At 41.4% G+C, this 12,814-nt stretch overlaps 1 protein-coding gene across 4 annotated transcripts in view; it reads right to left on the bottom strand.

The window, feature by feature from the left end:
- PATJ (PATJ crumbs cell polarity complex component) overlaps positions 1-12,814 on the bottom strand; it is a 345,818-nt gene that overhangs the window by 35,107 nt on the left and 297,897 nt on the right. For all 4 annotated transcript variants that reach the window (XM_075998871.1, XM_075998878.1, XM_075998885.1 and 1 more), the window contains 3 exons: positions 10,032-10,115; positions 4,546-4,739; positions 1,500-1,647 (listed from right to left, as the gene is read on the bottom strand). In XM_075998871.1, the coding sequence (XP_075854986.1) occupies positions 1,500-1,647; positions 4,546-4,739; positions 10,032-10,115 (426 nt within the window). The remainder of the gene's footprint in view (positions 1-1,499; positions 1,648-4,545; positions 4,740-10,031; positions 10,116-12,814) is intronic.

The raw sequence follows: 12,814 nt of genomic DNA, 5'->3' as shown, positions 1-12,814 counted from the left end.
CTTCTGATCAAAGTACTCATGAACAGCGAAATAATCAAGAAAAAGTGGTGAAGAGGACAGAAACATCAAATGTGCATATAATCTACAACTACAGATCTTCTCTTGGGTAATAACTGATAGCTGACTTTATCAGGAAATCAGAATTTTAAAATGAAACAAAATTTGCCTTTGTAAAAGCTTTGATGGCTATCTCTAAAACACAGAATAAAATGATGTACCTGGTTATAGCTGAATAAAAATTATTAATCAGTTTCTTCCAAGAGAAGTAAGGTTCATGTGGCAGAGACACTTGGGAGTGAATTTTGAATCTTAACATCTCTACAACTTCAGTGAGAAACAGCGTGGGCAGTAGAAAAACCACACAAGCAGAGCTTTGTGATCTTGGGGATGTCATTCTTTTAATTATTATTATTATTATTATTTTTTTGAGACAGGGTCTTGCTATGTCGCCTAGGCTAGAGTGCAGTGGTGTGATCACAGCTCACTGCAGGCTTGAACTCCTGGGCTCAAGTGATCCTCCCGCCTCAGTCTCTCAAGTAGCTAGGACTGCAGGTGCACGTCACTGCACCTGGCTAATTTGTTTATTTTTATGTTTGTAGAGATAGGGTCTCATTGTGTTGGCCAGGCTCGTCTCAAACTCTCGGCCTCAAATGATCCTCCCACCTCAGCCTCCGAAAGTGAGATTCAGGTGTGAGCCACCACGCCCAGCCTCTTTCTACTTTTTTTTTGGAGACAGAGTTTTGCTTTGTTGCCCAGTCTAGATTGAATGCTGTGGCGTCAGCCTAGCTCACAGCAACCTCAAACTCCTGGGCTCAATCGATCCGACTGCCTCAGCCTCCCGAGTAGCTGGGACTACAGGCATGCGCCACCATGCCCGGCTAATTTTTTCTATATATATTAGTTGGCTAATTAATTTCTTTCTATTTATAGTAGAGACGGGGTCTTGCCCTTGCTCAGGCTGGTTTTGAACTCCTGACCTCGAGCAATCCTCCCATCTCAGCCTCCCAGAGTGTTAGGATTACAGGCATGAGCCACCGCGCCCGGCCCTCTTTCTACTTTTTAAACTTCATTTTTGAAATGGAGGAATTGGTCTAAATAAGCTTTACCATTCCCTCAAAGTAATAAAAGCTGGAGCGGATGAATTCACAGTCACATGTTTCCCTGACACAGCCCTAGAGGAAGGAGGATGAATCCTGGGACTCTCGGAAAGCCCATCCCATCAAATGCATGTAGAGAGCAATCATGGATATTTGGGATTATCACAAGTATGAAAAACTAGCTTGGAAATCTCAAAGCAGGTTCCCTTTAATTCTGGTAGTCAACATAACAGAGCTTTCTTTTAAAACTATTCCTGATCACTTAAAATAATCAAAGATTAGATTTCTAGTGAACACTAGAGTCGGCATAAGATCCAACCCATTTTATAACCAAGCTAGAGGGGAACAGTTCTCACTGGACTTCAGTTGCGCCAGCTGGTAGGAAGCAGCCTGGGAACTCACCTTGAGGATGGTGGCCACTGTCTCCTGTGAGGCAGTTCTCACGTCCTCCCCATTCACAGATAGGATTTGATCTCCCTGGATCAATCTTCCATCCAGGTCTGCAGCTCCGCCTTTCACAATGTCAGAAATAAATACTCCGCTTCCATTTCTGTCAAAACCATACAACAGTGGGGTATTGGCACAACCAAGTATTTCCATCGTAACACATATGTGTGTTTGTGACTGGATACACACACAGACACTCCTGTTTTCCTCTAGTTTTGTTTTCTTTAACTTTGCTTTGATGATTGGCCTATTTTTTTTTTTTTTTTGAGCCACAGTCTCACTCTATTGCCTGGGCTAGAGTGCCATGGCATCAGCCTAGCTCATAGCAACCTCAAACTCCTGGGCTCAAGAGATCTTACAGCCTCAGCCTCCCGAGTAGCTGGGGCTACAGGCATGCGCCACCATGCTCAGCTAATTTTTTCTATTTTTTTGGTGGAGACGGGGTCTTGCTCTTGCTCAGGCTGGTTTCGAACTCCTGAGTTCAAATGATCCACCCGCCTCAGCCTCCCAGAGTGCTATGATTACAGGCATGAGCCACCATGCCTGGCCATTAGCACTTGAAGCCTCTTCATTTTTTTTTTCCACAGCTACATACTATTCTATGATGTTCCATGATTTCACTTATCGGTAACCTATTGATGGACATATAGGTTATTTCCATTCTTTAGCTGTTGCAAACAATGTGCAGTGAATATCTGCACGTGTATCTTTAAGATAAATTCCTAGTGGTAGAATTGTTAGTCAAAGAGAATTATGAATTTTGAGAGCTAATACATTTGATCCTTTCCAACGGAAGTTTCTGTGCTAAGGAATGTAAATGTTCTTTTCAAACTTAACCTGAAATACTGGTGCTATATGAAAACCATTTCATCAATCCACTAAATGATAATAAAGGAAAAACCATTACTCTAAATGAAATCTTCCCAGGCATACACATGTGCCAAAACGAGAAAGCAAACTTCGACATTGGCTCTGTTGGTTGCTCTGCACCCAGATGTGCATCGATTTTTGTTTAGAAATGTAGAAGGCTCAGCTTTTTTTTTTTTACATTTTTAGAGTGATGGTTTTATGGTGCTAAAGAAAAAAATGAGATCATGACAGCACAATGCTTGGTATAAAATCAGCACTCAGAAACGGTGGCTAAGACTTGAATTTTAATAACAGTGGACTGCTGCACAAAAGCACTAGGCTAGTCACCAGAGGTCTATGAGGGCACATAACATAACAGATATAAAACCAACTTGACCCAAGCCCTTTGTCTTGTCACATCTGTAAAATTTATCTGTGTGTTAAAAGGGTACGTGGGCATAGCTCCTTTTACTATGCTTCACTTTATTGCACTTTGTAAACATTGTGTTTTTTACAAATGAAAGGTCTGTGGCAACCCTGTGTTGAGCTAGTCTATGGAGCCCTTTTTCCAACAGCATGTGCTCACTTTGTGTCTCAGTGTCACATTTTGATAATCATTATAATATTTCAAACTTTTTTTTTTTGAGACAAGAGTCTCACTCTGTTGCCCAGGTCTAGAGTACCTTGGCATCAGCCTACCCTACAGCAACCTCAAACTCCTGGGCTCAAGCAATCCTTCTGCCTCAGCCTCCCGAGTAGCTGGGACTACAGGCATGCGCCACCATGCCTGGCTAATTTTTTCTATATTTTTTTAGTTGACCAATTAATTTCTTTCTATTTTTAGTAGAGACAGGGTCTTGCTCTTGCTCAGGCTGGTTTTAAACTCCTGACCTTGAACGATCCTCCTGCCTTGGCCTCCCAGAGTGCTAGGATTACAGGCATGAGCCACCTGGCCTGGCCTATTTCAAACTTTTTTGTTATTATTATATGTTATAGAGATCTGTGATCAGTAATCTTTAATGTTACTAATGTAATTGTTTTGGGGTGCCACAAACTGAACCAACAAGAGACATTAAATTTAATCAATGAATGTTGTATGTGTTCTGAAAAAAAAAATCAACTTGAATTCTTCCTAAGAGAATGGTTGATATACTTTAAGGCCATATTGGCCATATTGGGGTATCACCTGGAAATCCTACAGACCTGCTGGAATAAAAATATACTAGATACCTAAAGCCAGTAAGCCATGGAAGCTAGACTTACAGTTCAAGATATTATTTACCTTTCCAATTCACTGCAAGAGAAATGTACTGATATCATCCTGGAACAAATACTGTAATTCTCATTATATGGGATGTAATTCTCATCCCAGGGTAAGCAGTGCAGACTTCAAAAGGGCACCCTAGCCACGGAATCTACATACCTACATTTTTGGTGCAAACTATTATTTTTGAGACATCTTTCTTTTTTTCTTTTCATGAGAGACGGGGTCTTGCTATGTTGCCCAGGAGGCTGAAGTACAGTGGCTATTCACAGTACAGTGGCTCTGAAGTATACAGTGGCTTCCGAAGTACAGTGGCTATTCTTATAGAGAACTCCTGGCCTCAAGTGATCTCCCCACTTCAGCCAACCAACTAGCAGGGACAACAGGCACACACTACCATGCCTGGCAGGACATCTTTCTTAATAGAAAACTACTGTCATGAAGAATTTATGTTTATCTCTTAACTATGTCTACTCAACTAGTTTTAACACAGTATGAGATTAACATGGTGTTCCATGTTGGAGTAATTTTTTTAAACCAACATTGTATAAATCTACCTCTTGATATTAGCTGTTTCTTGAGTAGGGCTGCTTTACCTCTGCAAACCTCAGACCTACTAGGTAATTCTGCTAAGTTGAAAGAACTTTGCTAGCCATTTTCACCCTGTAAGGAACTATAACAGCCTGGGTTGATTGCACTTGGAGTTCTAGCATGATATGACAAACTTTTTTTATAAGACCTTGCTCAGAAATATTACTATATGTTGTTCAAATATTCATCATATCTTAGTTTTAGCAATCCCATGACTAGTTTACATTAGCTTTATCTTTCACCGCCCCCAGAACTCTGAAGGAAAAGGCAGACCTTGACTTGCACAGCACGTCTTACCGTTTCCCAACGATGCTGAGGCCCAGTCCTCGGCCGGCTTTCTTCTGCAGATCCACAGGGAACATCTCCAAGTTCTCCTCGTCCCTGTAGTGCGCCTCGTCTCTGTACACCACCAGCCGCACCTTCTGGGGGGTCTGCCTCAGAGCTGTGATGGCTTCTTCGTGGCTGGAGCTCCTCAGGTCAATCCCATTAACCTAGAACAATGGGCACCCGAGATGGGCTACTGACAGCAGGGCCTCTGCCTGCTCTGCCTGCTCGAACTCCTTGAACCAACCAGGAAAGAATCTCCGGAAATTTCCAGCCATTCCTAACGCATGCAGGGGGTGACCACTAGAAGTACAAGCTGCTTCAAATACAAAGGAGGTGACCCTTTCAATCCCTCACCCCACGAAGCACAGAGGGTGGATTAGCACACACGACGATGCAATTTTACATAGCTACGAACTTCACCACAGCATCGATGGAGAGAGCAAGTGTGCGCGAGGGACCGTGCGGGGAGCTAACTGGCTCACTGAAGTGACATCAAAGGGGAAGAAACGGTAGTGCTTGGTCAGCACTTTTATTTTTATTTTTTTGAGACAGAGTCTTGCTTTGTTGCCCAGGCTAGAGTGAGTGCTGTGGCATCAGCCTAGCTCACAGCAACCTCAAACTCCTGGGCTCAAGCAATCCTGCTGCCTCAGCCTCCCGAGTAGCTGGGACTACAGGCATGTGCCACCATGCCCGGCTAATTTTTTTTTCTATATATATTAGTTGGCCAATTAATTTCTTTCTATTTATAGTAGAGACGAGGTCTCGCCCTTGCTCAGGCTGGTTTCGAACTCCTGACCTCGAGCAATCCACCTCTCTTGGCCTCCCAGAGTGCTAGGATTACAGGCGTGAGCCACTGTGCCCAGCCTGGTCAGCATTTTTAGACTCGGTTTGCCTGTTGGATTGGATATCCTCACTCTTACCTGCTCTCATCACAACTACTTCAGAACAGGCCCAGAAGGAAATGAGGGACCAGTATTTCCATCAGTGTTAAAGACCCTCTAAAGTCTCCTCATTTGAATGTGGATCCGTGAGCACAGACAGGACCGTGCGTCAGACAGCAGTGCGCTGGGAACAGCACTATAAAGCCACGGCTCTGAGTCTGGCCAGCCAGGTAATTCGGGCAAAGCATGCATCCTCTCTGGGCGTCTGTTTCCCTTTCTGTTAAATGGAGACTACAGCCAACTTATTTTTTACTTCAATACTTCTGTAGTGCTTGTGTGCTGGCTCTACAGGGTTATTTACTCATTTAATCCCTACGTGAACTCTCCGAAGTAGGGACTGTTGTTATTACCATTTATAGATGAGGAAACTGAGGCATGGCCAGATTAAGGGACTTGACCAGGGTCACATAGCGGGCAGGTAGAGGAGCCAAGGGTTAAACCCAGACAATCTTGCTATCCTGAGCCCCTGTTCCACGCTGCCTCACGATGTGCTCTTAGCATGGGCTCCTGGATCCCCTGCCACAAAGCCAAGTTCTGATGTTGGTTACCAGGGAAAAATTAAGGAGCAGAGTAGCCTTGGACGGGAGTCAGGGGTCATTCCCTCAAGGTCACAGCTGAGAAAAGAGCCAAAATAATGGGAAGGATGGGCCGAGGCCACAGCCAGGCAGACGGCTGTACCAATGAGACCCCTGTGGTGTCAGTGCCACTCTTTCTTCTAGTCCAGCCTTCGGAGGGCAAGCCAGTCTCTGAACCTCTGTTCCTTCGTCAGTGCAAGGCTTTCCCGATGTCAGCCTTTGAAAGACTAAGCATCCGCGGCACAAAGAACAGTTACAGAGAAGAGAATGAACCCTTCGTAGAGAAGGTGGTTTCTGAGCTGTTGTTTAAAGTGGATTCTATGAGCTATGAAAATGTTTAAAAGCCTAATTTTCAAGCTCCTTTTCTCCTTGCATGTCTTGGTGGCTTGTGTACTCACGTAGGTGAACTACATCCAGAATAACAGTGCTTAAGAACATGGGTTTTGGATATAGATGGACTTCAGATCAAGTGCTGATTCCAGCTTACTGGCTATGTGAAACTCTGTAAATTACTTAACCCAGGCTTCTGCTATGTCATCTGTAAGTCAGAGATAACAATAATAATTTCTACTTAGTGTCATAAAGATTAAATGGAATAAACCCCATAAAGCATTTGACACAGGGTTTGGCACAAAGTTATATTCAATATAAGTGAGACATTGCTATTTTACAAGGAATTGAAGTAACTGCTGCCAGGGCTGTTTTCCTCCCGGCATGATCGCTGTTACATTAGGCCTATGAATGTTTGTGGATTAAACCCACAGAACAAAGGGGAAAGCAATATTTCCAGGAAATGTGGTCCGAGCTGATTATTTTCCTGTATTCCAATAGATGGCACACAAGACCACTTCTGTTGCTCAATTCAAAAAAAAAAAAACACAAAACAAAGGTTGCCTCCATGGATTGAAGGTAGACTTTCGAAGCCTCTAAATACCTTTTGAAAGGTCTTAACAAATATACTTTTAATTAAAAGCACTGTCATTAAGCTCTAATATCACTAAAGCACTTTCTACTACATTCCAGCATTAAGGTGTCTGCTCAGATCAAAGTGATCTAAGTTCACAGTTTCCATCTGCTCCTCTGTTTATCAAGACATCACTGAATGTGCCACAATGAGAGAAGGATCGCTGTGCGGCTAGAATGTTGTGTAGTGATGGATTACATTAAGTGCCTTCTAGAAGCACTGGATGCATTATTTATAACACTGAATAGAGAGCAGGAGGGTGGAAAAGCAGGGCTCCCTGTTTGAGGAGAAGGTCCTTAGGAAGCCCCAGCTGTTAAGGGGAGTGTATGGCACCCCTTGGTAGGACAGCCATGTGGGGAGATGGGTGAACCAGGGCTTGAGAAGGAATGGATAACTGAGCTAGGGCGGTAGGTCCTCATTATTTTATTCCACCAGGAAAACCAGGCTTTCAATCTCTACTCTTTCTGTTCCTACTTGCATTGAAATAGAATGGGATATGGCAGTTTGAGTAGGATAAGAGGAGGGACTGGTCTAAAAGGACAACTGGAAAGAAGACATAGTCCATGCTCATCATAGAATCATACATTATTTTACCATGCCCAAACATTATTAGACTATATCCTTGGAGGCAAAATCTGGTTTGTCTTAATTTTAACATGGGGATAGTATGAAAACCATGGAAGGCCAGCTTGCAGAATGCAGAAGACTTTCCTGAATGGAAAGGCCATCGTTTGGAAAAGCACTGAGGTAGGGTTGCCTTGCTTCACAGTCTCAAAATATTCCACCAAAGCTGACCTGTCTTCTCAAGGCAACCTGCAGGCCACAGGCTGATTCTGCATCGTTACGCATCTGTACTCACCAGCCCCAACTAGAACCAGTCCCGACGCGGAACCTAAAGCTGCTTAGTAAGGAAACACATTATGTGACCAAACTGAAGAGTTGCATTTCTCAGCTGAACATGTGTTATACTCTTGTTTTTTTTTTTTTTTTTTGAGACAGAGTCTTGCTTTGTTGCCCAGGCTAGAGTGAGTGCCATGGCATCAGCCTAGCTCACAGCAACCTCAAACTCCTGGGCTCAAGCAATCCTCCTGCCTCAGCCTCCCGAGTAGCTGGGACTACAGGCATGCGCCACCATGCTTGGCTAATTTTTTCTATATATATTAGTTGGCCAATTAATTTCTTTCTATTTATAGTAGAGACGGGGTCTCGCTCTTGCTCAGGCTGGTTTTGAACTCCTGACGCAATCCACCCGTCTTGGCCTCCCAGAGTGCTAGGATTACAGGCGTGAGCCACCGGGCCTGGCCACGTGTTATACTCTTATGCACTAGATCCTGTCTGAAGTGAGAGAGGAGCTTATAGTGTCCATCTTTCACGAGAATTACAGTCAGTCCATCCTGCTTGGATAATATAATTTTGCCACATGCCAGGAAGTGGTTAACTTGATCTTTTAAATTCTCCTTCCACTTAAATTTGCTTCTTCATGTTCACCCTGAGTGTTTACTTGTGCATGAATAGACTTTATAGAAGACAGCAGCTATAAAGGTTCTATCTGATAAAAATAGAGATAGTTTTAAAACAAATCTTTATTGAGGTATAACTGATATAAGATAAACTGTACATATTTAAAGTGTACAATTTGATAGGTTTTAACATATGTGTATTTATACCTGTGAAGCCATCACCACACTCAAGACAATGAACATACTAGATTGAGTTTCAAGTGAAAATTAGAAAGTACTTTGTGGACTTACAATTAATATAAAAATCAAGGCATATATGCATCTGAATTATTTTTAATATTTAATCTATTCATCTTAAAAAGCCAATTCAGATAATACTAATTAATTAGAAAATCTAGGGAGGGAAAAACAAAAACCCCAAACTCCTGACCACTAAAAACCTGTGTTGTGCTAACACAGTCAAGCCAATTCCCAAAGAGGCCTAGCTTATTTTTCTAACCTCATGCACTTATACGTTAATGAACGCACTGGGAATGTGTCCTAATCCAATGATGAAGCATGGTAAAGGCCTGCAGAGAAACCCTGTAATTTGGTCTGATTTTAATTTGCAGTCAGCCTGGCCTCTCCTTTAACCCCTTCTCACCTATGTTTCCTGCCCTTAATTATATCTCTGGTTTCATCTTGGGAGGCAGAAATGAACCACCAAGGGGATAAATAAAATTCTATGATGTCATTCATAATGTGCTATATTAAAGTTGCAAAGCAAAAATGCGTATGCCCACCATAAAATTCTAACTATTCAATTAAATTCATGTAATGAAATAAATAAATGTTGCCTAAAGGTTTCACACCATCAAGAAAGCTCTTTAGTTCTGCCTACCAGAGCACAGGGCATTGGCTTCCCATTCACCCGTTCCTGAGCTCAGACATTGCCTGCTTTGGTACTTTTTCAAAGGCTTTAACAGCTTTGCTAAATGAGAGTCAATTTGAAAAAGTTAAGCATTTCAATTTTGAATAAGTAATGCATACCACCTAAAGGGAGAAGATTCCACATTTTTATTGACTTGAAAACACTGGTGGCAAAGCATGGACCACCATTTCACATAAAGACTTTTTAGGATTAAGAAAATATTTAAGCTGCAAGAAGGTCTTTAAAATATTAGGTGTATATGTTTATGTATGTGTGTCTGTACATAAGTGGTTTTAGGAGGGAATTTAGTAAGGCAAAAAAAAATCAAATCTTAGTATTATATATAGTCCCATTTGATATTAAAATTATAGAACTACAAGCTGCATTTTTCCTTTTAATTAAAAGAAGCATTCACAGACAAATGTAGATTGATAATCTGTCATGATTCTAAACCAGCAAATTGTTCAGTGTCCATTGAAAAAAAAGAATATATGTTTTACTAAATGGGAAAGAAATCCGTGAAGGTATAGCTGAGTAGAAGACAAATTGACTTTGTGGATGAGTCGGCATATTTACTGATATAAAATAAAATGAAAAATGACATACCTCCAGTATCTGGTCACCAGCCCAAAGCCTTCCATCTCTGGCTGCTGCTCCTTCTTCATAAACTTCGTGTATAACTATAGCATCCTTTAAAAAACATTAATTTTCAACAATCACAAATGTTTCCTTAAGCAAACAACCAAACCATAGTCAGCGACCCATAATTTGCTATTCGCTAATAATATTTTATTTGACATAAACAAAATAGTCACGATATATTCAGACATACAATTAAGTTTTTCTGAGATTATTTCATCCCTTTAGAACTGGCTTTGCCTAATATTTCATGTGAAACTTCTTCCATGTGTTTTACTGTTAACCCTGTACCTTGCTGCTGGGTATGAACTTGAGGTGAACTATGTGTCATTCTTATTTACATTTTATGGTGTAGTTTGAAACACGGTTTTAGGTATTTATTGGTATTCAAGGATTTGGCATAGATGTGTGGCCTGATGGAGGGGGTTTGCCAGGCCTCATTACTTGGGCAATGAAAGAAAAGAACTTACTGGAATGAACTGGTGCTGGAGGACAAAGCACGGAGTAGGGGAAAGAGCATAGACAGACCTGAGTGTAAGATGGCTATGGGTTCGAATCCTGCTCTGCCATTTTGTTATCTTGGGTAAATTAACTCCCCTGAACTTAGCATTCTGAGCCATCAAATGAAGACAACAATATCTATGGTAGGTAAGCTTTGGTTGAGAGAGTGTTTCATGGCTAATGAATTAAAAAATAATTTGTATCTCTTCAAATTATTATAATAACCTTCTTCTTATCATCATAAAAATACCATGTACCAATGCAAAAGACTCAATCAATACCACAGAGGGTTGCAAACCACAAAGAGAAACTGCATCCCACCCAGACTCTCAGTCCCACTCTTCAGAGGCAATTACCATTGACAGTTTCCTAAGGATCTCGCTAGATAATTTACATTTATACACCCAAATATGTATATTTCCCACCCTAGCAGCTGTAGTTTGAAAAGAAAATTCATGTATTTTGGTGAGACTATTCTAAAAATATTAAACTGAGTTTGCTCACACTATTTTTCCCCCTTCCCGTCTACTGTAGAGCAAGTAGTCAAGCTTTAAAATTCCATGCTTCAGGGATTTTTGTGGAGCTGAAAACCAAAGCAACCAGAAGTCATTGGCTCTTTCTGTTTCCAATAAAACTGAAGGGCACTGAAAAGATTATGTTGAATGGATTATGCTAGGTGTCTTGGAGCGCTGCTGGGAGAGGAAAAAGCTTTTGAGCGGAGATTAGAAACAGAGATCGATGGGCCCCACGGTAAGGATTTGAGTCCTACAGTGCCCAGAGGGCTCTCATTCCCTGTAGGCAACGGTCAAGGGCTGACACCTCTAGGGTAGACCATAGGCATGGCAGACGCCAGCCTTGAAAGAAGTCCAGTGTCCTAAGCATGGGGCCTGCCAGCAGCAGGCCTTCTGGACTTGTAGAGATCATGCAGGCTTGGGCAAGGATGGGCCTGATGATTATCTTTCTTTGTAGTATGCTTCTGTTTTGAATTTTCTTTGAAATCTTTGCAGCCAGCTTTGTTAAGAATCCTGAGAGTAAATGAGCCACCAAAATGCTGAAGTTGAATTAGTCCAGAAGTATAAAGCCCCAGAATTATGTTCACAGAAAGTAAAGAAATAAGTAGTTCTTGCAAAAATATAACAAAGTAGAAAAAAAAATCCAAACCTACTTTCCCCCCCCCCAAGAGATGGGGTCTTGCTATGCTGCCCAGGCTGGCCTCGAACTTCTGGGCTCAAGCAATTCTCCAGCCTCAGCCTGAGAGCTGGGACTATTGCATGTCTTCTAGTGCTAGGCTTACTTTAAACAAAAGAATAGGAAAAAAAAAGGTTCCTATACACATTTGGAGTAGAGAAATAAAAAAAGAAAATAAGAGGTCTATAACTAGATAATCCATCTGGATTCCAAATATCTTTACAATACTAAATATAGTATTTTCATTTTATCACTGGACAGTTCTGGAAACATTCTTCATTATAGCAATTAGAGAGGAAGCCCCCAAGAGCCAGGAAGATTCCTTGATCCAGACAATTTACTCTTTGGATTATGCACCGGTAGATTTTAGACCATTCTTTAACTATGACTTATGAAATTTCCAGACCCACGGAGCATTCACACTGCCAAGCATTTGTTTCTCTGAACTGTTGCAGGGGGAATGATTTGGAGGAAACTTACTGGGTCAGTGGCTTGCTGTGATCCCAACAACACTACTAAGATCCTGCCAACGGTCATTTTGTATTAAGGTAGTGCAGGAAGAAACTAATGCAGACTCATGGTAACCCCCATGTAATAATGCTAGTTTGCAAAGTTTGGTGCCCAAACACCCTATCTTCACTGGATTGGGAGAATCACACATTAAACCCAGACTGTGCGTGGTTTTTACGAAGCTTCATTTTCAGTGTGAACTTCTTTGATCTTGGAACATTACAAAAGTCAAATGGAAAATTTCTGTTCATTCATACTCAAAAGAAAGAAAAAGACCCCATGGAGTTTTTATTCTACAAAAATGGTCTAAATCCAAAACCCTTAGAAACTTCATGGGGCTCAGTGAACTACCATACATAAAGGAAAAATACGTTAATAGTCTCTAATGCTGAACTCACTGCCAAAGATCCATTTTGGGTTCATAATTCTTTCAGTTTGAAAAACTTCCCACTTGTTTCTTTCTTTTTGTTTGACTATGGCTGTAATTTCTCTAAAAGTTATGAGTGAAAATACAAGAAAACATGAGACCCTGTGACCTGTCAATAGGAAAA

The sequence above is a fragment of the Microcebus murinus genome, chromosome 2 (assembly GCF_040939455.1).
Source record: "Microcebus murinus isolate Inina chromosome 2, M.murinus_Inina_mat1.0, whole genome shotgun sequence".
Classification (NCBI taxonomy): domain Eukaryota; kingdom Metazoa; phylum Chordata; class Mammalia; order Primates; family Cheirogaleidae; genus Microcebus; species Microcebus murinus.
This window is presented reverse-complemented; position numbering and strand designations above follow the sequence as displayed.